This window comes from Argentina anserina, chromosome 6 (assembly GCF_933775445.1).
Source record: "Argentina anserina chromosome 6, drPotAnse1.1, whole genome shotgun sequence".
In the NCBI taxonomy this organism is placed as follows: domain Eukaryota; kingdom Viridiplantae; phylum Streptophyta; class Magnoliopsida; order Rosales; family Rosaceae; genus Argentina; species Argentina anserina.
Window position 1 is genome coordinate 1,817,520 of NC_065877.1, and position 27,739 is coordinate 1,845,258.

The following is a 27,739-nucleotide window of genomic DNA, read 5'->3' on the forward strand; positions in this document are numbered from 1 at the left end:
GCTAATACAATTTTACCTTCAGAACGTAATTTACTAATTATTGTGTGCCATAAAAATGTTTTTCCTGTTCCTCCACAACCATGAACAAATACAGTCGCTGGTTTTTTATTGGTAACAGCTGATATAACATAATCATAAATATCTTTCTGGCAAATATTTAATTGTGTGATAAAAGTATCATGTTGCTCTCTTAATAATCTGCAATCATAGCTAAGTTCTTCCCGTATAAGTTTGTTGTCAAAGCTTAAGATATCATCATTATTCGGCATGGGTAAGTTAAATTTTTCTAATGAAGATGACGACAAATTGAATAATTTTTCTAATTCAAATAAGAGTTTATTTTTTAGTTCACACTCTGCTATAATTAGATTTGAATTTCTTAATTCTGATCTAACTTTGTACAATATATCTTCAGACATATGAGGCCAAAATGTATCTAATAATTTTTTTGGATTACTAACTTCGCAAAATAAAATAATTGTTGTAAATAACTGTCTCATTTGAAATCCAGTTGCAACAACAGAAGACGTTACTAATGCATCAATCCATTCCTTATCATCACCTAGTAGACCTAAAGCTTGACATGCTTCTTGATATGTTGAATAAACGACATTATTGACAGTTCGAATATCTTGATAACTGCAACATCCTTTTTGAACATTTAACAACATTCTTAGAAAATATCTTTCTCCAGAAACAGGATTAACATAGGCCAATCGTCCTATTGTTTCATAACGATGTCTTGGTTGCCATAGTCGATCTTTGGCTTTCCAAACAAATTTTGTTGGGATTTGAGGATAAGTCAACTCGTGTGCAAATTCGTAATCTTTATTTGCTAAAAACCAAGCAGTTAGAGTTGTAGGCAAAAGTGATTGATAGTCTATTAATGATTTGACAGAATCTGTTTCTTTAAAAACAATATGTTGCTCTGACGGTAAATGTACTTCTAAATGTTGTACTGCAGGATATCTAGAGTGAATTGAAAATTCAAATAATCTCCATGCAGATTCATGTGGAGTTAGATAGCGACAATTGAGATAATTTTGAATTTCATCATGCCTCTCTCCATGTATTAAAACCCGAGCTCTGTCAGGACCTTTAGTAATGTATTTAAACAAATATTTAACTAATATAGATTGTGAACATAGTTCAACATTGATATGTGCTTTATACCTTAACAAAAGCTCTGCATTATAAGGAACAACAAAATCATTTCCAATTTCAATTCTGTTTTTTGTTGTAAATTTCGTCTTATCATTACGGCGTCTATATATAGGAGGAGTAATTCCTTCGAATATAGTATTCTCACAATATGGCTTAGGAAAATTTTTCAAGCAACGCTTATCCCGCATGCAAGGAGAGCGTAAATTTATAGGTCCACATGGTCCGTGCATCATATGCTGACTAACAATATCAAAAAGCTCTTTATTTACATTTTTATCTGGTAATTCTGCTAAAATAATTGAGTCAATATCATTAGGACTGTAACATTTATTTGGTTTTCTCAACCAAAATAATATATGAGCATGTGGTAACCCTCTTTTTTGAAACTTTATAGTATGAACATGTGCTCTTGTTGGGCCAAATGGTTTACCTGATTTAATGTAACCAATCATATCTTTTAGTTTCATTTGAAAAACACGTGAGGCTATATCCGGTCTATCTTCTTGTTTATAACCAGGGTGTTTTTGAAAATACCTCTCTATCTCAATCCATTTAGGATTGCAAGTAAAAGTTATGAATAAATCTGGATTTCCATATTGACGACATATAGCCATAGCATCATGATAATTTTCCATCATATCTCTTGGTGAACCAGTAAAAGAACTGGGAAGAATGATTCTTTGTCCAATACCACTACTTTTTTCTATGCCAGATGATACAGCAGCATAAACCTTATCAACTAATTCAATTCGAATTTTATCTTGGTTCGCCCTGACATAGTCTAAACGGTTTTCATCAACAGTTGCATAAGCATCAACTAAGTATTGTTGATATAATCGTCCACCTTTCAATAATGTGCTCATACTATTATTTCTATCATGAAGATAATATGCTACATAGCTTCGCATTGACATAGAATTTTTCTCTTCATCTTCTTTCCCAGGAAGTGGTTCTAATGTCAAATTTATATTGAATCCATCTTCTCCATAAGGAAATAACAATGGATATTGTAATGACATGTACTTGGGATGTATTTTTGAAATTCGTCGTAGTTGGCCATCATTAGATTGAACCACAACATCTCTATTTGAATGAAATTCCCCAATATCACCAACTATTAAACCCCCAATTTCATCAGTTATAGGATGTTCATATTGCCTATCGTTACGTGAAGATGTTTGTGCGGCAACAAATCTCATGTTTAAAGAAGGTATGCCATCTGATTGAAATCTATCTCGTATAGCTCGGTAAGTTCTACATAACTCACTGTGATTATCAAACATTTGAATCAAGGTAGCAACAATTTCTGGTTTCACTTGTACAACATGAGCATTATTCAAAATATCCATACGGTTCATTACTTCATTTTGTGTATCATAGATGTACAACTGAGCATATTTAGGAGTTTCACCCTCTTGTGGCAACATAGAACCCATTAAATGATGAATTTGACCACAAATTTTGAACACATAAGGAGCAGATCCATTATTTATACTATAATCAATCTTTGCGCCCATGGAAGTATAAGCAAACATAGAGTTGTATATACGAATATTGTTTCTGAACAGTACACTTTCTCGACCATTCATTGGATTTAATAGATCATCAAGCAACACAGGAGTCGGCCTAACACATTCAAGTCTGACACGTCCTTTTTGACAACATTCGGTATAAATGATATGATTACTTTTCAAGTTGCGTTTAATGGCTTCTCCATACCAAAAGTTTGCATCACAAAAACCACACTGATATATGTCATCACCGTCATCATGGTATTCAACCACACCACCTATGAAAATAAGCAAATACAGTTAAGTATCAAGGAAAATCACTTTCATTTACTAAACATAATATGCATAACCTGTTCTATTTCTCTGATAGAATGCCTGGCCATACGGACTTGAGCTAACAGTATCATCATTAACTGCAAAACAGACACGAAGACACCATAAATACTATAGTACACTTCAAAACATAACACAATACAAAACCTATAGGAAGTTAAAGAATGTACTGTCTTTACAACAGAATAGAGAAACTAAAGGACAAATGAACGAACAAAATAATACAAAAAAGAAAAACACTACAGAATTAAGTTAAAAACTGCAAACTATGCATTTACAATGTATCTCCTTTATTATCTAGTTAGTTTTAACTTGTCTGACAAATTCTCATGTGTGTTTATCTTTATTATCATTATTATCCAACAATAATGAAGATAAAACCACCATAGAATCATACCTATTATACATTTACTAACTTCACATTCAGAATCAACATCAGCCTCAGTAATCAATTTAGAACCATCAACTGTATCAGTTAACAAACCCACTCTTGTCCTCTTGTTACAATGGCCTCCAGACACCACTGCTGTTACATGGAACAAAGATTGTAAATATTACATTTAAGGAAAGTTTTTTTTTAAAGCAAATTAAGCAATGAAATTACCAGGATATTTGCCGATAAATACATATACAAAGCAAACAACATACAATGACCAGAAGTGATACATTATTAAAAGATAACTTTAACACCATTTGCAATAGTTTTAGTTAAATTGGTTAGAAATCCACTCGCTTCTCAAAACAAAATAAAAACAACAAATTTGTCACTTACACAATGAACTCATCACCAATGAGTAACAAAATAAGCATATTAGAAAATTTTTCACTTACACAATTAGATTTCATCATACAATACTTTCACACAACAAAGAGTACGCATTAATTAAAACAGAAGTGTTAACACGGTTCACAAAACAGTGACAAAGCCAATCATATAAACTATAGAATTCAATAAAACTGCAATGATCCACTTTACTTCAATAGAAATAGTTACAATATTAGTCACCTGTGCCCACAGAACACTCTCCACCCTTACGTTTTCTCCTCGTCCTTCTCCGAACTACGACAAACACATCAATAAATCATCATCCAACTTGAACACTCCCAACCAACTTACACATGTACATGAACTAATACCTGATGCATCAACATGTTCTTCAGATGGTGCATCTTGCATCACAAACGCACCAAATTCTTGATTATTCCCTGTAGCTGAGATACAATGACATGTAAGGAAAAATCAAAAAGTTAGATTAAGATACAATAAAATAAAAATGATTTGCAATCTAAAAGATAACCAAGTTTTGTTTCGTGGCTGGTGTGCTACACTTGTACTTAAGATAAAAGACTTCATATATGAAAAAGAAAATCAACAAAGACCTAAAAGTACTTGTTTTTGAGTTATTAAAACAAATATAATTAGATTTCTATTTTCCAGCCAATTTCTATTTAATAAAATATCATTCACTAAGTGATTGGCTTGTTTTACTCTTGGTATGGTGTATTATAATCAGCTTATTATTTAAATGTACTAAAAATAGACCTGCTGTAACGACACCCCCACCAGTTGTTGTTCCCTCTGCTCTAATTGCATCAAGTTCCTGGTCAGAACCAAACACATTTGTTTGAAAGAACCTCATTCTCACTGATGTTCTTTTACCAGGGGCCATACCGCCTACACAAAACCGACAATAGCATTTCAAAATCAATAGCAGGAATGAAACATATAGCAATGACAGCAAATATACATCAACCAATACAACAAATAAACAAACAAATCACGCATAACATAAAACCTGAATATATACAGAAGAGCAGCAAGACCAAGACCAATAAGGGAACAAACAGCTGCTGGAGTGTGCTCAACCGACGACCAAAAAGGTGCATAAAATCTGCAACCAAGGGAGAAACACAGGATTAGTAAATAGTAATTAAGACGAAATCGGTAAAGAAAAGTTAGAACTCTACAGGTGGATACATCCATAAAAGTACCTTCACCAACCCTAGGTGACTTCAAGTATAATTAGTAAGAAAACCAACAACTTATAACCTTTTCAAGGTGAAACGAAGAAGATATATTCTAGATACCTACAAAGCAATTACATGATTGTTAATCACAATAAAACTGATTGAACACTGTAAACCACTAATTAAGCATACCTCAATCTATTGTCAAATTCATAGGGAAAATGCAGCCACTATTATGTATAAGAATCATGAGATATCAAAAAATTAAAAGCAAACCAAGATTGACTGAGATGAAACCCAAGGTGCAAAAAACAAATACAAATCCAAATTTATAAACGCTTTTCAAGAAGAATCAAACTACTTACACTACATTTGATTATGTCAAAAAATTACCATATTGCTCATCGTTTTTCAACTTTCCATGCCTTAATTTTGGTCAAAATCACTTTCTCTATTCGTTTTTAATGAATAATAGATACATATTCAATCATGGTTAGTGTTTTATCAGTTACACACTTCTAAGTGAAGTTTCTTTATCAAAGAGATAATTATTTATGTATACAAAAGAGGGTAATTGTTCCTGAGATAACTATCCTCATAATTATCCTGCTACTTCTAAGTTAGCTCTATGACATATGATATCTGTATTACTTGTAAGCTGACTTCCAAGTGATATGATATCCGTATTAGCTAACCAAATAATTAGATTAGCCAATGATTTTCTTGTCCTGATTGATTGAGTAATAGAAACAGACAGACCTCCTAAGAAATCAAAGAACTAATAACCAACGAAAACCAATTAGAACCCAAAAAATAATAAATGATCTATCAACAAACATCATAGCAAACCTAACACAGACCAAATTCAAAACCAATTACAAAGCTCAAAAATACAGATTTATAATAGGAATCCATTAACTATATCATTCTAGTTAATTAAAAATGAACACACCAAATCAACTAATATTTATAAAAAAAACAGAACACCCCATAAAAAAAAGTAAAAACCGAGATATGAGCGATCCCCTTACACCCAGAAATTTATCAAAAACTAATTAGAAAGCTCAAAAACTTGATTCAACAAACCCAATTACACCCAGAAAATTTCATAAGCAATATAAAAATGAGGAGTGTCAATCTGAGGCAGGAGAAACAAAATGAGAATCTTACCAAAATCCAAAAAACGCAGAATGACCTATCTATATCCGCATATTAGTTGATGATTTCAATGTCCTTACTTTTCTGATTGGTATTTTGATATACTGTAATATGATAAATATGGAGTTAAAATAACCATCGTCTTTTACAAATATGCCTATAATATCCAACAACTTCATATCTTTTTCTGGTCCGATTAGGCATTAAGTTTGGTTTGTCCTTCTGCAACTACTAATAACCATATGAAACAAATGAAAATATCTAATCATTTAGTCTTTATCATAAAAAATAATGGATCTATGAATAAACCCTATTATAAGAATCTATAAATAAACAACAACCCCAGAAAAATATTACCTCAGGAGAAGATCCCTTACTTCCACAATCGTTCCCTTACTCAAAAGAAGCCTGAGCCACTGCAAGCCGATGCTTGAGATTTAGCCCCTGCAAATAAGACATTTGGCAACCATTTAATCCCACAAAACTTTCACTCTTATTCGAAACAGATCAAAAGATGAACAAAGCCAGCCGCAAACAAACCCAACAACACACAAAAAAAAAAGTTAACCTGGAGCACAGAAAACACCCAACCCAACCCACAGCCAACAAATCGATTCTGCGAAAATGGCAAAACCAATGAACAAATGAACAAACAAAAGATAACCGAAGAAGTCGGAAGACTCATTGAGATAACAACAGAAACCAAAATAGAAAAAGAAAAAAAAACAACAGGAAATCAATCACCCAAAGCGATAGAAGTAAGAGTACCCGATCTTGCTGTGCCGATGACGGAGGAAAATCGATTCCACGATGAAAGCGCCCAGAATCTTACTATCGAGCAATCTCTGAGGATGAAACAAACAAAATCGACAATAGTACCAATTAATCTGAAATAAAACTTGGGATCTGGATTCTGAGTTTAACGCCAATTAAAACCTGATTGCTATGATCAAAGAAAACCTGATTGCTATGATGAACGAAATAGTTACTCCACTATAGTCACAGTTGGTGGTTGAATTAGTTGTTGGAAACACATCAAAAGCTGATTCTTTTCCAAACTGATTGAAATATTGAATATCAAGAATCAAAACGAAAATCCCAGAAAGTAAGTAGCAAACTAATAGGTGAAGCAGCAGATGAGATCAATGATACCCAGCAAGTGGCTTGATGATGAACTTTTTTAACCCAGCAAGTATCGGAAAATAAAAAAGTTAGAGGGACATACCGATCAAAGCTTGAATAGAAGGGAGAACTATGCATGAATGATTATAGATCGATCAGAAGTTCCTTTCTCTCTTACGTGGCTGGCTAGCTCTGGAAGTTTGAATCTTTATTCGAGAAAGAGTCTCAGTTGTACTATATGAGGACAAAACCACGATAAAACTGTGCAGCACCAATGAGAATGAGAATGAGAATGAGAATGGCAAAACGGTAAATACACCGAAAATCCTTGTGAACAGTACCGATTCACGACGCTTAATATTTAGTAAATAAGTTCGTACTAGTTAATAGTTATTGTTATTCTCGATCGTTTTTGTCGATCTGATTTTTTATATGTTCTTCATCATTTGATTTTTTAAGGAAATATCATATAAAATAGAGAGAAAATAAGAAGTGCATTCTACATCTAATGTACTTATGTACATCAAGAGGATAGTCGCAATACAAGGCCACAACGGCGATTCTAAGATTATACTAGTAGGATAAAGCATAAGTACAATAGATGCTTAAACAAAATTTTATAAGTACATCTGATTTATATTAAGTCTTGACAAAGTAGATGTAAGATTATAATTTTGTACTAGGAAACAAGTTACCAAGGATTTAATCCTTGACAAATTCTGATTATAAAGTCTTGACAAAGTAGATGTAAGATTATACTAGCGGTCAAAGTAGGAAACAAAATTGTATCGATATCATACTAGTAGAATAAAGCATCCTAGCGAGCTAGTATGCTACTGGCACAAACGAGAGTCTCGATGCTCCAAGATCGAACTGAAACCAGTTCCGCAACTGCTGAAAACCCCCAATGATGTTAGGAAACTCAGGTTTATTAATGGGCAGCATCATGAGGCACAGCTCATGTGTGTCTTCAAAGACCTTGAAGCTGGTGTCTGGCTGGAGTTGAAGGTCTGCACCTTCGAAATGGAAAGTGATGGTTGGAACTAGCTCCAGCGGGGATCTTTGTGGTTGTGATACTTGGTCCAAGTCATAGCAGAGGTGAAATCCAGACTTGCTTAGAGGCAAAGGCGCCCAGAGATCGAAGTACTTGACGACTGCGTCCTGGAGAGCTTGGTAGGCTTCTGGTACAAATAAGCTGTATTGACTCCCTGAATCAATCACCACCCCTTGTTCAGCATCAGACTTGAATAGCTTCGGGTTGATGGGGAGAATTGAACCATTTACGCTCATGCCAGTCATATTCAGGTAGTAATAGTCATTGGCATTACCCAAAATGGGTGTTGACTTGACCCCCGAACCCGTAAGCTCTGCTTCGTCTCCGAAGAGAAGAAAACCCTCGTCTTTTGCATCAATTGGAAGAAGATATGCAAACTGGCTTTTCATTCCTGTAGCCAATGACAGCTGGTGGACTAGGCTTGAGGGGTGATCTCTGCCTAGCCCTAGAATTCCAGCAATAGGATTCTTGTGTTTAGGCTCTCCCTTAAAATCCACCATCTGGTTATCCATACCCTGGCCAAACGCTAGCTCGGTGTCCACAAACACGTCGTAGCCAAAGTCTCCAGTGGTCATTTGGTTGACGGCGTATTGCAACTCGTAGTAGCAAAACTTGCCCCGTCCGTACAGAGAGTCTGGGACACATATGTCGTCGTTGGAATGCATTCGACGGAATGTTGAAGATTTGGAAGGTTTGAAGTTTGGCGTGGTGACCTTGAAACACCTCCGGCAGTTAGCCGACTGAACCCACGTAGAGCTACTAGCAGTGTCTATGGCCAGGTTCAGACTTTGAGGCGGAGTTCCGATCGGGACTTTTACGTAGAAAAGTCCGCCGTAACTGGTCTCCACCGCTGCTGGTATAGAATATGAGGCGCGGTGAGAGGAGGAGTGGATGAGTGTTTGGTGGAGTACTGTGGTCATTAAGTTTTGTTCCCTGAGGATTCTCAGTCGGAAACTGCTTGCCGCTGCAGCTCCGTCGAGCAAGGTGCAGAGAATGGAAAGGATGATGAGGGATCTCATGTTTGGGATCTGTTTGGAGGTTTTCTTGGCAATTTCTTGGTTTTGTGTGATTTTGGTGAAGATGGGAGTAGGTCTATTTATACTACTGTACGTGAGATGATGAGTTCCATAAGAAGACTCGGTGTAAGAACTCAGAACTAGAACTAATAAGAAGTGTGTGAGCACGTACTATGGTAAATAATTACTTCTACGGTTCTACCGATCGATTTCCCATGCATGTGTTCAAAGCGTGGTTATAAAACTAGATTACTAGAAATCCTTTTCTACACCATTCGAAAGGTCAATTAATGCACACCAAAACCCTAGCCTAGCTTGAGAACTTCTAGGTTTTTATGTGTATGAAATTGACGTACGGGGAGGTAATTGGTCACTGGCTCAGTTGCCACTTTGTAAGGTATCACTATTCTTAGTCGCTATCGATCACTAATTCACTAATGTAACCAATTCGAATATGACCAGTTGACCATTATTTACCCGGAGGAAGCGTTTATATTTGCTCTGGTAACCCTATAATATGTCTACAACTCTACCATCCTTATGTTTTGTTGTGGAGTAAACTTATAGCAAGTCTTATCGCTATAATTAATTGTTTGTCACTATATATAGTTTATAGGATGATAGTGAAATCTACCAGCCATGCATTGGTTTAGAATATTTTTCCCATCCAGTTTCTGTACGTATTGATCGATGACCTTTGATGGCTAGCTAGCTAATCAACCTAAATTTTCACACACAAAAAAAAACTACACTGTAACCTAATCATCATTTTGATCACATGCAATATGAGCTGGCTATCCTAGTTATCCCTCAACCTCCTCCATTATGCCCTGCCCCCACTTCCGTTCTAGGTTATGAACTTATGATCGAGGTATCACTAGTACTCATGGAAGCTAGGTGAGTAGACCAAAGCAACAGTTTCGCTCTCATTTCGGAGATCAATAATGCAATTCTCACAAAACTACAGTTGGTTGTATTTCGCAATTGGAGGTAAAAATGGATCGATGGAAATATCATATGGGGTAGCTAGCTGGGTTGCAGTGATCTATCGCACAAAACAACGTAACACTTGCTTAATATGCTAGTTTGCCAAGCTAAAATTCATTATTGAACCTTGTTATATCTTCAAAAGGATGCATGCTAGTAATTCCATATATATATATATATATATATATATATATATGCTACAGTTTAAGAGTTGAACTTGGATTGGTATGGTTGGTAGTACATCATCGTCCTCATCTTACATTTGTCATTGTAATGAATGAAGCCACCGTTTCTCCCCCACAAGCTCAGATTGGAATGCATTTCATCATTTACATACATGCAATCATGTATTACATAGAACAAATGGAACTTTGCATGGCAGCATTATCTAGGCTATCCTTCCAGCATTTGCCAAGATTTGTGAGCATAGATAGCACACTTGCTCCCATATTTTGCTAATTACGAGTTGCATCAATTGGCAAGAGACCGCATATATGTGCCAATTGTGCGGCAAGATTAGTTCATGGTGTATGAACCGAACCGAACAATGATGAATAACAGAAACAAAGGTAGGATCTTTGTACAAATCTAATCTGCTAAATGCTAATCAAGACAGACATAGCAAATAAAATTGGAAGGTGATACACTCCCCTATGTACTACGCAAGGAATTCAAAATACAAAACTAAATAGCATAAAGTTGCATTTTTAAAACCATACGTCCTTGTATTTGAGAACTGAACCTGTTCAGAATAGTCAACATTTTATAAACTAGTATATATGGGTGTAGTCCTCACTACAGACCCAAAACATGTTTGCATATTAATCAACGTAAAACTACCACATAAATCTTCCTCAACTGTCATCCTAATTTGTTTTAAGTAACATCAAATGGTTCAGCAGCTCACAGCCATGGATCCCATCAGCAAATGACAATCCCGGAACAAGAAATGTAGTCAACAATAACATGGCTTATTAGTTCTTATCTTTCAGCCTATGAACATTCATTGCACTTGACTTTGAGTATATCGGCTAGACTATTCCCCCCCCCCACCATACCTCATCTATACACTTATAAAAGGAAGAGGTTTTCACACCTATTTGTCTAACTTCAGAGGGATGAAGCTACCTTCATGCACAAACTTTTAATAGCTATAGCTGTAACAAGGAGAACACTGAAAAGTGCCACTGTGCAACCAATTATAACAGGGAACTCGACCCGTTGCACACCACCTTTACTCAAATGCCCCTGCAATAAAGTACATCAAATGTCATCAATTCTTGCTTAATCAGGTTGTGTGCGTGAGAGATATAGAAAAGACATCACTATAGCGAGACAATTGTAAACAAAGAGTTCAGCAATCCAATTAAGTGCCTTTTAAAAGAAGCATCACTAAATATAATGCAATGCAGGGTTCCAATATATTTTAAAAGGCAGATTTCGAAGAATTATTTGCCCTCTTAAAGCAAGCCCTATAGCAGAGACTAGACATCTGCAAGTTTCTGAATATATGTTACTCCCCTACTTTTAATTGGGAAGCATACCAGAGAGTAGGTTTGCTCTGACCAAAATTTCAGTGAGCATTTTAAAGAGTTCACACATGACAGAACTTTGTAGTTATTCTGACTGCTGTGATCATCAAATTATGAGTTGAGAAAGCCATGAGATGCGACTGAGAGATCCAAAGTCATTTCAATAATGCCTTGAGTATATAAAGTATATTCATTAAAAAAAAACTAAAAAGAATAACCGAAAATTGAAAATTACTTGAGAAAACACAGTAATAGTGTAGAATGTAATTGACGTCAATTAATGTACTTCTTAGATCCACAAGACACCGCATTCTCTAAGCCTTAGACAATCAATGACCATTAATGACATAAACACGGAGTTTTGCAGGAACTCATAATGGACAAACTTTAAGTAACAAGAAAAGAAAAGGATTGAGTTCGAGAAATTACTAATTGCTCCTTTAAATCTTTTATCTCTTGGATGCTTGAACCCCTCTCCTCTGTTAGTGTCGAGATAGTAACTTGAGCCTGAAAAGAATTTTAAAAGACATTGAGGAAAAGAGGAACATGTTAATATTATATTTCAATATCAAATCCTGTATTGGTGCAACTACATGAACCAAATTTTAAACTCTTTCTTGGTCCATAAACAACACAAAACTAAGGTATTACCATCATTTGAATAAAGGAGGCAATTCATTCTTCAAACAGAAAGTAAATTTATGCAGCCAGTCAGACCAGAAACATATCTAACATGCTAACTGTTGACTTTGATCAAAGTTTGGGACATGAAACAGACTAACATGTGTCCAAGAAAACATTACAACTTAGCAAGTTTCTCCACAATTTAGTTATATCTGACTAGTGGTTTACCCTCCTCCCTCAATAGAAATACAAGTATACAACACCACGAATGTGATATAACTAATGAAGTATTACATTGAATTCCAAAAGTCAATCTTCAATTAATAAGATTTATTTTATTTTACTGCAAACAAAAAAAAGGAAGTTAGTTTATAAAACAACCATCAACTGGTTTTCAAACACCGCATGAAGATAAGAGGACCACTATTACATAACATTCAAACATCCAAGCTGAAAAGAGAATATGCCTCTTATTGACCCATTTTTACTTTCCCTGCTGTAATTGGTAAAGTGGGGATCATACAACTCAATCTCGATAACCCAATCTAAAACCAAGCAGTACAACAACCTACTAGGCAAGAAAACCATAGAAGGACAAAACAATAGTATATCAGAAAAACATAATAGTCAAACTCTTCCGATATCATGTAGCAAAATATTGCTACAGTTTTTGTACGAGCAATTAAAAACAATGAGAATCACCAAAATTTGGAACAGAAAAAATCGGAATAGACCAAACCTGGCTCAGCTTGAATTCAAGTTCAAGTAGCTTTGATTTCATCTCCTTGATATCTTTAACCAGCTTCAAACCTTCCACAACCTGCGCTTTGTCCGCATCCACGTCTTTTGATAGTTTCAAAAGCAAATCCTCTGATGATTTTGACTCCACAATCTTTGCATTCATATCTTTTGCTGGTTCCAGTTCCACAACCTTAGCTGATTTCAACTCCACATCTTTGGCTGGTTCTATGTGCACAGCATTTGTTGCTTTTGACTCCACATCCTTTATTGCTTCCAACTCCTCATACTTTGGTAGTTTCAATCCCACATCTTTTCCCTGTGTCAGCTCCTCCTCTTGTCTTATTTCCAATTCCACATGCTTTGCTGGTTTTACCTCAGATTCCTTTGTTGGCTTTGACTCCTCACTATTGACAACTCTGAACTTCACATCCCCTGTAACCTGGAATGTAACACCAAAAACAGGTCAAATACTTTGTGATGGATATGGTCAAACAGCAGATAAGAGGAGACAGTCAGTCACTATAAGGCCGAGTAATGGTAATATTTTTTAGAAAGTGAGAGGAGGGAGAGAGTGGGAGAGAATCCAACATTTTCAAAAAGAAAAGTTTCTCTAACCATTTTGTGTTGGGGTACGGTCTCCACTCCACCAAATACTTGATTATCTAGCACTGAGGCTTCATGGACCTGCCCTTGCTTCAAGTCTCCCTTGATTGGTGACAGTATTGGCGAATTAGGTGGACTGATGAGGATTACTCTTAGCTTTCTCTCTTCAACGTATTTACCCTCATCTTTAGCGAACTGTGATGGTAAACAATGAGAAACCAATACAAACTCTCAAGCTACCAAAAAACTACCGAGACTTACCATGCTAGCAGTAATATCAGCGTCAGTCGTCTCAGAAGAAACAGCTGTGCTTTGGATTAAGAACTTATCTTTACAATCCATATCAGGCAGAGCTGTCTTTGGAGCTTGCATTGTAACTACATTCACAAAGGAAGTCATGTGGTTATTACAAAAGCACTTATAGGAGAAGAGAATCAGAAAATACCAGGCAAAAAACAGAAAATTGCACTGCATTTTGTGCCCAAAGCATGTCAGTCTTAATCTTCGTAAAAAACATTATACGATATAAAAAATGGAATAATGTCTTTGGAGTTTAGAGCATGCATTGTAACTAAATTAACAAGTCATGTAATTATAACAAAAGCACAAAACGCGAAAACGATACGAAAATAGAATGCAAAGAACAGCAAATCGTATTGCATTTTGAGCCTAGGGCAAATGCCAACATCTTGGTCTTTCTTAAGCAGAAAAAATGTAACGGTATAATACTGTAATGTCCCAAGATCTTCTGCCAAATCCATCCATAGGATAGAAACATCAAACTTGTAGAAATAATGTCAAACTGCAAGTGCTATATGGTATATAATGATTCAAAAAGTCAAATACTTTTCTTCTTTTAAGAATGGGGAATAAACTTCAACACTCATGCTCCTACAACTACTAATAAGGTTGTGTTTACATGGAGATTCAAATAAATTATCAGCGTACTCAGAGAGGTGCATGAACAGTTATACCTGAGAATTCACAAACTGATTTTGGCGAGATAACACCTACATTTGGCCGCACACAGTATTTCTTGGGGGATGTAGTTTTAACCTGCAAATTCAACCTTTAATTTGTTAATTTGTGTAGCATTCTAACTAACATTAAGACCATTCAATTCACTTTGATATTATATAAAATAAACAAAATACAATACAAACCTTAAAAGCAACATGGTGGTCAGACTTGTTAGTAAGTCGAATTGAGCATGAGCTTTGCTTCTTCAACTCAACTATAAAAACAAATACAGTCAGTTTACAGGACACAGAGAACAGTTAATGTATAATCTTGATTGCTATCATGCCCCAGATAAACACAAGCAACACCAAAAAGGGAGCATAACCTTGAAATCTAACTATGGAAGTGTAAAGCATTCCAAGGTACCAACTTAAAAGAACATGCATTTCATTCAGTAAGCCTAGAGCTGAACTACAATAATCCTCTAATCCAAAAAATAGGCAAACTAATCCTTTAATCCACAGAGCACGTCTTGGTTCCAACTATGTAGGATCAAGCACATGAATCCGGCAAGAATCAAACACCATAATGTTTAAATACAAACAACAATCAAGATACTATAATCATAAAGAAAATGATTAGCACGGACCATCCACCAATAATGGAGCTTACCTACAAACTTCAATTCCTTGGGATGAATCTCCACAATTGAATTCATCATGATCAAACCTTCGCAATGATCCAAACGCCACACAGTGATATGCAAATCTCCTTCTTCACTGCATAGCAATCAAAATCAAACAGATCAATAACTACATCAACAAACAAAAAAATGAATTACAATATATATAATACAAGGGTGTCTGCTGACCCACACCTTCTTTAAAGCCTTAGAAAATGAACATATTGATTGAAATTATAGAGTTCTTGGGACCCGGTAGCATATGAGCTAAAGAAAAAAGAGGGACAAAGCAAACCAAAAGTTGCATAAAAAGTTTCATGCACTAGATCCCAAAACCATAGCATTAGAATCCTAATAAAGCTCTTTCGGCTACTCACAAATCAAAAATTCAGAATCAAAATTGAACCAGAAGTCAAACCGAGCCGGTCCAACTCCGGTCCAGCGCCGGCGATCAAATCACAGCAAAAACGAGCAACAAAAAACACGCCGGAGTTCTAAATCAGACGGAGCTGCTGCAACTCGTTTCAACTCGGACGTCAAACCGAGTCAGCTCAACGCCTGTCAAGTCCCGGCGATCAAATCACACACAGCATAAGTAAAAACACAAACAAAACACCTAAGCTAACGACGCCGTCGACGAAGCTTCAACTCGTTTCACCGCGAAACCGAGTCAGCAGCTCAACGCCGTTGGGCGATCAGTCTCAGTCAACAGAGCTAAACTCTTAAAAACGGAAGCGGTTAAAGTAAAACGACGCCGTTTACAGTACTCCATTCCGATCAGCGACGGAGACTGTGGACGGCGCCGGTTGGATCAGTAATTCAGAGCTCAAACAAAAAAAATCGATTACCTGGAGAATCGGAGAAGGATTAGAGACGCCGGTGGAAATGTAGCGATGAAGATTTGAAGGCGTCGGTGAAATTCAAATCCCTAGAGAGAGAGAGAGATGGTGATGGATTTGGTGGACTGAAAACACTGAGAGAGTGGTTGTACCGGCCGTCAGGATGACCCCCACTTAAGAGCTTGAGTCCTCTCTCTCCTTTCTCTCCAACTCTCCCACTGCTTAAACCGGCTTTTACTTGCACTTTTACGCAATGCGATTTTATACTTTGTTTTATTATTATTTTCTTCCGAGTCCCGTCGGGCGGTCTCTAGATCTGATACACGCCGTCGTGCGTGCAAAATATTATGTTCTAAAATAATCAAGATAGTAGAAGAAAAGTTTTATTTGGTATGTATTGAGTCATTGAGATGTAAGTGATGCATTAGATCTACGTGTTGATCTTAAAATATTCTCTTTTTTACGTCTTTTTCATTTGATTCTCTCATTTCCGTCTTTTATTTGATACGGTGTGAAACAAGTACTACAGAGTTGGAGAGTGAAATGTGTACACACTTAGCATGGAATAGTCGAGAATTTTGAAGGCTACAAACTAAGGCCTTGTATCATGCACGCCATGCATATAAAATACTTTGTTTCTAAACAAAAATCAAGATAGTTGAATATAGAAGACTAAAGTTTTCTTTAGTATGTGTTAAGTTATTGAGGTGTATCTGATGGATTAGATGTATGTGTTACTCTTAAAATATTCTCTCTTTTTCGTCTCTCTCATTTGATTCTCTCATTTTCGGTCTTCTATATGATATAGTGTAAAACGAGTACTATACAGTTGGAGAGTGAAATGTGTACACACTTGGCATGAAGTAGTCGAGAATTTTAAAGGTTATAGTTTGTTTAATTCGATCGGCATTTTTCGAATTTAAAATACGAAAAAATTAATATATATTGATGCATGTTATACATTCCATATCCGACGGTATATATTATCTTGTGAGTGAGATAAAAAATAATATATGTTATCAACCGTCGGATGTAAGATGTATAATTTGTTTTCTTTGCTCCTTTTCTTTTATGCTTTCCATTTTGTTCTTAAGCTTTACTTGATGGAATCTAAAGTTGCTTACCTTTATGACGCAGCAAATTTACACACAGCATTAGTACTACATCAGTCCGATAGGGCCGACTTAATCTCAAATGATAACATTTTGAATACATTATCATGTTGCATATTTTGAAAAGATCCACGTATGATAACACAACTCAAAATTCGATTACACAATGAGTTGATGAAGTAGTAGAACATGCATGTAGATATTATCTCTATATATTCTCTAACAATCCGTTATTAGTTCAAAGTACTCCTGTTAAAAGTAGTGTACGTTGATTTGTTTTTGAAGTATTCTGTTACATACTTACATAGAATCTCAACCCTCCGTTGGGAAGTGAACTGGCTGTTGAGAATTTTAACTTGACTGTTATTCAGTCTTCTGGCATCGATTATCTTCTTTTTGTTATTTTAACTCTTTGCAATGAGGCAGCCTTGCAACTTTCACTCTCTGATAGATATAGTTAGTAAAGATAACTTGTCTGACAAAAGAGAATTACCATATCGTTGAGTGTCTTATTTTTCTTTCAGGAATTTGTGAGAAGAATCTGACTCCTACTGAAGAAATTGACTACAGATCGTAGTTGTCACACTGATCATACTGGGTTGCGCAGCACAAGATCAAGTCATTGAAAGTTGCTTCCACAATTGGTGTATTATAACGGTGATAAACAGCTCTAAAAGGTGGGAGGAATTTTATTGAATATATCCCTGGAAGTATGGAACGAGTGGAGGTGAGGGGTACGAGTTTGTAATCATCAAAGTGGCGCATAACACGAGCAGTCAGGTAAGGCTTTGTTGGCCTACTAAATCTAGATGAAACCCGGCGAACAAAATAAGTTTCAGAGATACGAGATCAAACCAGCGCTTGGACACACGCTTGCACCCGAATATGGCCTTAAGATTAGAAATTCGACAAAGTATTTCGACAACGATACAGTCGGGGAGATCAGAAATCGTGGTTGTCGATTGTGGTGAATTTGGTATGCATCTCTTGGACCTTTCAGCAGGAGAGAAGAGAGGTAAGGCAGTAGTACGTCTTTTGCGGCTGTTTGCGGTGGTAGCACCCAGATAGTGATGTAAAGGTATCACGGCGCTGAAAACCATTGCTGGAGAAACTCGATCTCTGTTGGTGAGGAATAGAAATTGAGGTTTGATCTCAATAGTGAAAAAAACTCGGAACGGGGCGTGGGACTGAGCCTCCAACTGGAATAGGTTCTAAACCCTTAAAAAAAGAAGAATATCTCAATAGTGATTTTCTCATATTGAAGGTTTGCTTGAAGAAGATCTCCAACTAGAAATTTTGATATGTTACCGTAGTACCATGTGATAATGTCTAGTGATACTATTTACCTATTATATTTCGACATATGGATTTATTACACCAAAAATATAATCTAACATATTTTTATTATTTGTAAAATGAGATTCATGTGTATTGATGATTTAGGATTTAAGATTTAGAGTATAGAGTTTAAGATTTAGGGTATATGGTTTAGAATTTAAGGTTTAGGGTTTTAGAAAGAAACCTAAAATAGTCTTTAACAAAATAGCTACAAAATATTTTTTTTGATTAAATCTTTCGTGTTAAATTGTGATTGGAAAAGTAGACCACTGTATATTACCACGTGGTGCTAAGGTAGTACAGAAAAATTTATCATAACTAAAATATAATTTAAAGAGAGTGAGTCTGTAACGACCCTAAAATTTCGAGCATAAAAACTCAAAATTTCAAAGTCGTTAAACACCAAACAATCTCAACGAATCGAAATCATTTAAAATGCCACAGCGGATCATCTCTGAGTTCAAAATACAACTCAGTCAAACCGACTATTACAAACCAAATTATAATTCAACATTATAACAAATGGAAATGTATAATCCTCACAACAACCTTACAAAATAGTCACACAACATCCTCGCACCAGCTGGAAATATATAACTTCAAGTTCTCTGAGCAGTCCGTCAATTCCCGCAAATCCACACCTGCAGAGTTATCCACTACACCATCGAATTGGTGCACCGGGATTGTAAACACAAACCCGGTAAGCTTTACAGCTCGTATGAGTAAAATAAAAACATAACTCGCATATCAATATATACGGGAATCCACAAATCAACAAATATAAATGCACCCATGAGTAAATGGACGGCCCATCTGGTTGTCCCAAAAATATGAAAATGAAAGTACTCATGAGCAATTGGGTAACCCCTCTGTTTATCCAAATGCATTTATAATACGGGTACTAATGAGCGCTGGTACACCTCTGTTACCCCTCACGTAGTACACCGCCGGCATTGGGCAACCTCCTCGCTACCCAACGCCCGACATTAGGTAACCTCCTCGCTACCCAACGTTCGACTTCAGGCAACCTCCTCGCTACCCTAAGTCCGACTTCAGGCAACCTCCTCGCTACCCGAAGTCCGACATCGGGCAACCTCCTCGCTACCCTAAGTCCGACTTCAGGCAACCTCCTCGCTACCCGATGTCCGGCAGACAGACTAGAGCTCTAACTGTATCGTAACTTTCGCCCGGCCAAAGGCTAGGTTCCGACATGCCACACACGTCCGAAGACATAAACACGTACAATAATCTACTCATTATCGTATAAATTTCATCATGTACTCAATATATAATGCTCATCACCACTGTGATCATAATTCACAAACGAAATCCTAACAATATATAATATAGCAAACTATATATATATATATATATACTTATTTACCATTTATACAATATATATACCATCCACTTTATCATATACATGTCATATTTCTTTAACACGTCCGAAGACAAAACGATTTAACAAATCTCAACGTTAAAATCACGTACAATAATCTACTCATTATTGTACAAATTAAATCACATGCTCAATATTTAATTCTCGTCATTCGAAATGACCAATTCCAATGATTCATAACAGGATATAATATAGCAAACTATATATATATGTACTTATTACCATTTATACAATATATATGTAATCCATTATATTGTATACATGTCGTAATTCAATATTAAAAACTCTTGTAAAATCTTGAATCACCGCAAGGGTTGATTCGTAAATAAGTGAGATTTTACTCACCTTCTTTCATGCGTGCAACTTCCACGACTCTGAAAGTAATTTCCTCACTCGTTTCGTCAGTCACTTAATAGCACGATAAATGCTTAGAAAATGATACTTAAAATATCAGGTGACGAGTTCAGTACAGATAACTGTTGTTCATAAAACATTGTTCACGGAGCACTGTTCATGTTTACTAATCACTGTTCACGGTTACTGTTTTTACCACAACACTGTTCACAGTTTCTGTTTTACCATGACACTGTTTACTAATCACTGTTTTACCACAACACTGTTCGCATGTACTGTTTTACTATAACACTGTTCACAGTTACTGTTACATATCACTATTCACTGTTACTATTCACACGGTGTTACTATTCACATACACTGTTCATGCGGTGTTACTGTTCACCAACCGCCACCAATCATCACCAAATTTCACCACCACAACCTAAACAACATTTCCAACAACTTCCTAGTTGACACCAAGGTCTAAATCCGAGCCTAAACGGTCCAAACAACGAAGAACATAAAATCGGCACTATTCACAAACCCTAGCAAATTGAAATTTTGATTCGGGTACTTACACTTTGATTTGGCCTGATTCCTTTTGTGGAAATGTTGCTGGGACTGAGACAAGCAAAACCCCCCAAGAATCTCGAGCTATGGTTCCGGAGGAGGCGGCACCGCCACAACAGTAACTTCCGGCGGTTGCTGCACCGTGTGTGGTTGTCACCGGAGTGCAAGACGTAGCCCAAAAGATGGAGATCGTCGAGCCCGTCAGTTTGATAGGTGGCACGACACGAGGCGACGTCGGATGGTGGAGAAATCGTCCGAAGAATATTTTTTGGGTCGGGTGAACAATTCCCGAGCTGATTTTCTGGTTTTTAATCTCCTCTCCTTCCTTTTATACTATTTCCAAAATCGGAAACGAACTTCCAACGTTAATAACTTTCGCGTCCGACGTTCGATTCGAACGCGTGACGTGTCCACGAACTCGTATCGATGAGCTCTACGACTTTCGTGAAGGAAGTTTTCGCAACCGAGCGACGGAATAAAAGTCGATCTATACGTTGCGGTAATGTTACGTTTTCTAATTAAACGATCCGAGAACGTTTTCGTTTTCGTTTCGAAATGTCGCAAACCTCCAATTGTCGTCTTGAATTAATTTCACAAGTTGAACACTTTGAAAATACTCGACATTTAGTATCTAAAAATAGCTACAAAATATTTTTTTTGATTAAATCTTTCGTGTTAAATTGTGATTGGAAAAGTAGACCACTGTGTATTACCACGTGGTGCTAAGGTAGCACAGAAAAATTTATCATAACTAAAATATAATTTAAAGAGAGTGAGTATATCAGTCTCGTTCACACGGTCAGTAGATGAACATGAAATTCATGTTCAACCACCATTTGATGTAAATTCAAGGGTAATTCAAGGGTTGAAAATAAAATAACTTAATTTTAAAAAGATTCTTTCAACTATTGGATTTACATCTAATGATGGTTGAACATGAATTTTATGGTTAGCTAGTGACTGTGTGAATGAGATTGGATATTCATATTAGTTGATGAAATTGGGCAAATATAATAATAAAATCTCATTTAGATATAATTAATTATATAATTTGGTGAGAGTAATGTACAAAATCATTTTTAATCTAACCATATTAATTATCTAACTCAATCTATCATTGAGTCAGTCCTATTATGAACGAAAAAAAAATCATTTTTTGATTAAGCTTTATAATAGTCTTTCTGATGTGCCTAAGTAATTTTTAACTGTTGATATTAGTTTGTACAAAATTTTGTTTATTATCCATGTCTTTCTAAAAACCATGTTTATAACAGTCTATTTTAAAAACCCGTCTTTATTAATCCCATTATCCTAAAATTATCTCTTTTTTCCCAGATACATAAATTATGGCAAAACCAGGAACCGATAGGACTCATAGAAGAAAACGATAAGAAAGTGCAAACGTACCTCTCATACAATATGTTAGAAACCCTAGAACAAAAGATCATTAGCATACCAACATACTTGACAAATTTTAAGCGGCCTCCTAGGATCGGATCGGAAGAGGTGCTTGAGTTTTGTACGTAACAGTTCCATTTGGACCCGGCTCATGTCGAGCTGGGATAGTGGCCGGCAGATGGACGGCTCTCATCTTCACGTTCAGGGATGCTTAGAGATCGAGAATGTGAGGATTTAGGCCAGGGTTTGGCGTTTGGGGAAGTCGACGATCAAATGTTGGACAGGAGATATATAGGGTTTTAACTTGTTTCAAACTTGGTAACCGGAGAAGGAAACACTAGTGACGCTTCTCCGGGCTGCAAACTCAAGACGGCGACGGCATTGACCGGTGCTGACTCGCCACTTTTGAATCCTTAATTACCGTACGCGTGCAGAATCCTATATTCCTATATTGTATATATGCCTCAGGGCTCAGGTTTAGCACGTACTGGTAATAGGCACAGGGATGCCACCTCGTGCAGCATGTAACAAACCAGCAAGGTACAATGTGCTGAGTTGCCCGGGGGTCATTCGGTTCAAGAGCTTGCGGATCGATGAATCCGGCAGAGGCGCCAGAAATGAGAGGCCTGCTCGCGGCCGGCGGGGAAAACCGATCAAGCTAGCTTGCACATTCTGCGGGAGTTAGTGTACGTGTGACGACGTGAATTGTATTGTATGCGAAAGATCAGTTGGGTACAATTCATGTACTTCTTCCTTGTCCTGTTCAGTAGGAGCTAAACTCTCCATACTCGATCAATCTCAAAGATCACCAGTACGTGTATATTAGGTATATTAGGTGAAATCTCAACGAGTCTCTGTTTCTTTTGTTGATTAATTAGGTGTTATAGGTAAGCTCTAATTTGCGTCTCTTGCACACAAAGTGTGTGTTTAGACCTGTTTTATAATTATGTTACTACGGCTACTCCAAGATAGAGTTACTGAGTTGCTGACTTGTTGGGTGCTAGTAATATAAGAATCTGAGATATTTTTCGGCCAGTAATTGTTAGCTAGTGATTCGCGTTGTGTGAAAATTGTTCGGACTTCAATTCTGAAATATGATCTAAATTATCTAATCGATATTGGGGCCGGTACATCTATGCCATATCCTTTCGGTGGAATGCATGATATGATTTACATAGGATTTGTTGGAATATGATTCACTCGATCAGTTGTGTGGTAACTCCATAGAATACACAGCTATCTTAGATACTTAAGATAATCAAAGAGAAAATGTAGCTATTAAAGGGTAACACAAACATAACATAATGAGTATGACCGTATTAAACCTAGTTTGGTAGAGCTTCGCTTTTAAAGGGTTCAACTTCTACGTCGATCTTTATATTTTATAGTGTTTATTCCGATTCTCTCAATCTTAATTAGATTTTAGGGTTTGTAATTTGATAAAAAAAAATTATTTTAACCTGGCTATACAGCAGAACAATTTTACCGGAGCAGTCATTTTTCTAATTTGCTTTGTTTCACTCAGATAGTACACGTGTCGAACAGGGAGCACCTCCTTTGGCAGCAGTCAGAATCAGAAAACCAAACAGCCTACCTATAAATACCAACAAACCAACGACCTCTCTTTTTCACTTCCTTCTTGTTCTCGCCGTCTCGACATTTTAGAACTCTCCTCGATCGCATCAATGGCCGCCATCACCGGAGCTTCTTCGATCTCAGTCCGCTCTCGCCTTCATCAGAATCTCGTAAATCCCTTTTTTTACTCTGTTCCTCCTTTGTTCTTATTTGTTTTCTCTTTTTTTTTTCTGGGAGAGTCTTATGTCTAAGTTTGAGTTTAGTTTTCTTGCTTGTATATTTGTTAGTGATACTAAGATTTGGTTGATACTAATATTGATTTATCAATTCATTTCTGGGTTATATAGTTCTATTTGTTAGTGATACTAAGATTTGGTTGATACTAATATTGATTTATCAATTCATTTCTGGGTTATATAGTTCTACTTGTCATTGGATTGATACTAGAATAGTGTTGAACTGTACAAGATTTTGGATCGTTTTGTATTTTTTTTCATAGTATAATGTTTATGGAGATCTTTTGCTGTCTTGTTATTGATTTGAGATATTGGATTAAACGCCGGTGCTATGATATGATTGATTTGAGTGTGTACTGAAGCAGTCATGGTTTAACATGTTGAACAGGCACTGTGCAGGGCTAATGGTGTTAAGCCACTTTCACTGTCTGGCAATGGAAGAAGTTCTCTTTCTTTCGGGTTACAGCAGCGTTCAGCACGGCTTCGCATCTCCTGCGCAGTATGTTTGAACTCATTGTCTCACACTGTTGTCCAAACAAATGAAAGTAGTTTCAATCTTCAATATTTAGATCTTGAACTTGATTGATGGTAAATGAGTGAGTATTATGTGTGGAGATTGGAGAGGTACAAAAATACGTATTAGTATCCTGCACTGGGATTTATTCAAGTGTCTACTTAAAGTAAATAGAAGATAGTCAAAAGTCATGATGCAGAGCATCGTAGATGATCATCATGGTTGAATCTTGATAGTGTTAAATCTGTTTGAGCAGGCTAAGCCAGAGATGGTGGACAAGGTTTGCCAGATAGTTAGGAAGCAACTTGCATTACCAGATGACTCTGAAGTATCTGGAGAGTCAAAGTTTTCAGCACTTGGAGCTGATTCCCTTGATACGGTACGTTTGAATTATGCTACATCTACCACTTCCTATTCCTGAATATCTGTCTTTTTCTTGGCTGGATACTTTTTTGGTCTTTACTGTTTAGTAAAGTTTATTCTGTCTTTCTGTTGTGCTTTGCCTGCAAGCTTATAAAAATAGATTATTTCCCTCTCTTCTAATGTATTCTTGTCAACCGTATACAATCATATGATTTATGGTTTGTCTAGGGCTTGAATATTGAAGAGTACAATGCAAATTATATTAGGTCCTATTCCTTCTCGTAAAGGACACTTCTTCGTTTTGAGAACCCTTTGGAGCAATATAAGTAGAATATATGTGTGTATTTCTTTCTCAGTTTTGTGCATCCTTAGTCTATGCTCGTATTTACTTCAATTTGATGGTGGTTCAGGTTGAGATCGTGATGGGACTTGAGGAGGAATTTGGTATTAGTGTGGAAGAGGAGAGTGCTCAGAGCATTGCAACCGTTCAGGATGCTGCCGATCTTATTGAGAAGCTAATTGAGAAGAACAAAGCTTAGAATAAGTAATAAGAAAACAAGTGCAAAGTAGTGTTTTCACATCCTAGCTTGCTTTAGATAATTGTTTGGTTGGTAAACTGGTTATGTAGCAGTCATTTTGTGTGAAATTTGAACCTGATAGCTGTTGACTGGTTGAATTATAATGTATGAATTTGAGTTTGTGTGGTGAATCTCCTTTTCTACATTATAGTCTTACAATAGCTGATATGCCATTTGTCTTACAATAATCTTCTCCCAAGTTCTTGGTACATCAAGTTTGCGGTCATCTGGTGTCGAGTTAATGACTGCACATTTTGCTGAGATTTGAATAAGCCAAACTGTAACAGAATTTAAAGGCATGATGTGCTTGAAGTGTACCACGCCATTGAGTATTGACCAGTTACATAGGAGGCTTCAAGCCGAATAACAATGGTGTTATAGTACATCAATAAATGATTTTGATTGATACTCACATTGAACAAATGGCCAAATAATTTCATGTCTTATGCTATCTCCTCCTTTTCCTCTAGAAATCCAAACATGATAAGGAATTTTATTTGTTCTCTCATCTTGGAATAAAGATGACGGGATGCTTATTAAGGATTGATTTGAATCGCGACTAAATTGCAACTAAGGATGAGTAACTGTGAGCAGAGAGCTCTCTGTCCTTAGATAACTACCAGTACAAGAAAGTAAAGCTCTAGACCTAAAATGACAAGGAAACCAACACAATTCAAACAACTAAATGTAAAACATAGAAACCATTTAAATCTTTTCACTAAATGATGCATCAGTTAAGAGCCCAGCTGAGTCTAATACATATTCATTGGTAGTGCAACAGTAATTTAATTCCTAGTCTATAGTCTTACGCATGGGAAGTTGTCAAGTTAGTTTTGGTCACAGTGAGAGTCCTATTGAAACTTGAATTTCATTTATGTATTGTCTTCCATATGTATCATGGAAGGTTAGTCTTAGGGGTGAATTGATAGGTATACCAACCTCATATTTCCAATACCATATACCAACTAACATATAATTGGTATGAAAAATCCATCATTTAAACTAACCAATAACGTTGGTATACCAACTAATTAGTACAGTTGGTATTCAGTTGATACGGTCGGTAATGAGTTTCTACCAATATGTTTATGACCCAAAAATTTAAAGGTTCAATCCAAATAAGTAATAGCAAATAACAACACAAATACAAAGTTTTATATAACTTCAACCAAATTACCAAGTACAAAGTCATAAATTAAACATGCTAAAGTCCCAAAAATTATAAATTTAACAAAAATCTACGGTTGAGATTTATTTTTCATTAAATCTACGGCTGAAATATTTATAGATATATATAGTTTTTAAGAATATATATATTGTTTTGCATGAGTTGTTATAATTGCAATGATAGCCTAGTGGTAGTTGGTTTCTTATTGCATGGAAGAAGACCAAGTTTGACTCACCATGAATACATATATTAGGGTTTTTTTTTTCATAAAACTTCTATTTCGGTTGATACGGAATACCATGGTACACGAAAAATTTGTACCACCTACCAACCATCTTTTGAAATATGATACGGTATACTGTACGATGTACCATGTACCAATTTGGTGGTATACCAATATATTTGGTACGGTTGGTATATAAATTGGTTGGAATAGAATTGTGTATCATTGCCACCCCTAATTAGTCTTGCTTGGTAGATTGAGATGAATGAAAAGTTTGCATATTTCAGAATATCCTCTGTTCTTTGGTGAGTGATTCCCAAAACTTAATCTTCTGGTTGAGTGATTCCGAGATTAAAACCCCATATCATAACTCTTATTATTATAGCTACATCACTGAATTGTTAAACAACGACAAACCGTGATCTGTGGACCAACTGTACTGATACTGTCCAAACTTAACCACCCCACATGTGTTAAGTTTTAATCACTAAAGGCCTCAGTACAATTGAGTATTATCCACCCACTTAATATATCTATTTTATTTGTCCCTTCTTAGATGTGAGATCTCTCATCTCCAAGACGCCCCCTCACGTGCAACCTAATTTTAGGTTTGCACGTGACAAATTAACATCTCA

General features: G+C 36.2%; 3 protein-coding genes across 3 annotated transcripts in view; 1 reads left to right on the top strand and 2 right to left on the bottom strand.

Annotated features, from left to right (window-relative positions):
- Positions 1 to 20,605, bottom strand: part of LOC126800743 (elongation factor 2-like) — a 138,644-nt gene extending 118,039 nt beyond the window's left edge. The window contains exon 1 of the mRNA XM_050528151.1: positions 20,595 to 20,605. The gene's annotated coding sequence lies outside the window, so the exon portion shown is untranslated. The remainder of the gene's footprint in view (positions 1 to 20,594) is intronic.
- Positions 10,989 to 16,527, bottom strand: LOC126800756 (vesicle-associated protein 2-2-like). Its single transcript, XM_050528168.1, has 9 exons — positions 16,304 to 16,527; positions 15,446 to 15,552; positions 14,977 to 15,047; positions 14,788 to 14,869; positions 14,075 to 14,190; positions 13,826 to 14,008; positions 13,209 to 13,649; positions 12,275 to 12,352; positions 10,989 to 11,561 (listed from the first exon to the last, which is right to left on the bottom strand). Exons 2-9 carry the CDS (start codon positions 15,492 to 15,494, stop codon positions 11,424 to 11,426), a joined length of 1,158 nt encoding a protein of 385 aa, XP_050384125.1. The 5' UTR covers positions 15,495 to 15,552; positions 16,304 to 16,527; the 3' UTR covers positions 10,989 to 11,423.
- Positions 20,606 to 24,074: 3,469 nt separating the features above from the next.
- Positions 24,075 to 25,844, top strand: LOC126800764 (acyl carrier protein 1, chloroplastic). Its single transcript, XM_050528176.1, has 4 exons — positions 24,075 to 24,192; positions 24,647 to 24,757; positions 25,029 to 25,151; positions 25,546 to 25,844. Exons 1-4 carry the CDS (start codon positions 24,133 to 24,135, stop codon positions 25,672 to 25,674), a joined length of 423 nt encoding a protein of 140 aa, XP_050384133.1. The 5' UTR covers positions 24,075 to 24,132; the 3' UTR covers positions 25,675 to 25,844.
- Positions 25,845 to 27,739: the final 1,895 nt, after the last annotated feature.

Excerpts from the sequence above, each read along its gene's own strand:
- LOC126800756 (XM_050528168.1), bottom strand. The coding sequence starts at position 15,494 with ATGATGAATTCAATTGTGGAGATTCATCCCAAGGAATTGAAGTTTGTA. Across the intron at positions 14,870-14,976 it reads ACCACCATGTTGCTTTTAAG|GTTAAAACTACATCCCCCAA; the intron begins GTTTGTATTGTA and ends TTGAATTTGCAG. Across the intron at positions 14,191-14,787 it reads ATCAGTTTGTGAATTCTCAG|TTACAATGCAAGCTCCAAAG; the intron begins GTATAACTGTTC and ends TTGTGAATGTAG.
- LOC126800764 (XM_050528176.1), top strand. The coding sequence starts at position 24,133 with ATGGCCGCCATCACCGGAGCTTCTTCGATCTCAGTCCGCTCTCGCCTT. Across the intron at positions 24,193-24,646 it reads CTCGCCTTCATCAGAATCTC|GCACTGTGCAGGGCTAATGG; the intron begins GTAAATCCCTTT and ends CATGTTGAACAG. Across the intron at positions 24,758-25,028 it reads GGCTTCGCATCTCCTGCGCA|GCTAAGCCAGAGATGGTGGA; the intron begins GTATGTTTGAAC and ends CTGTTTGAGCAG.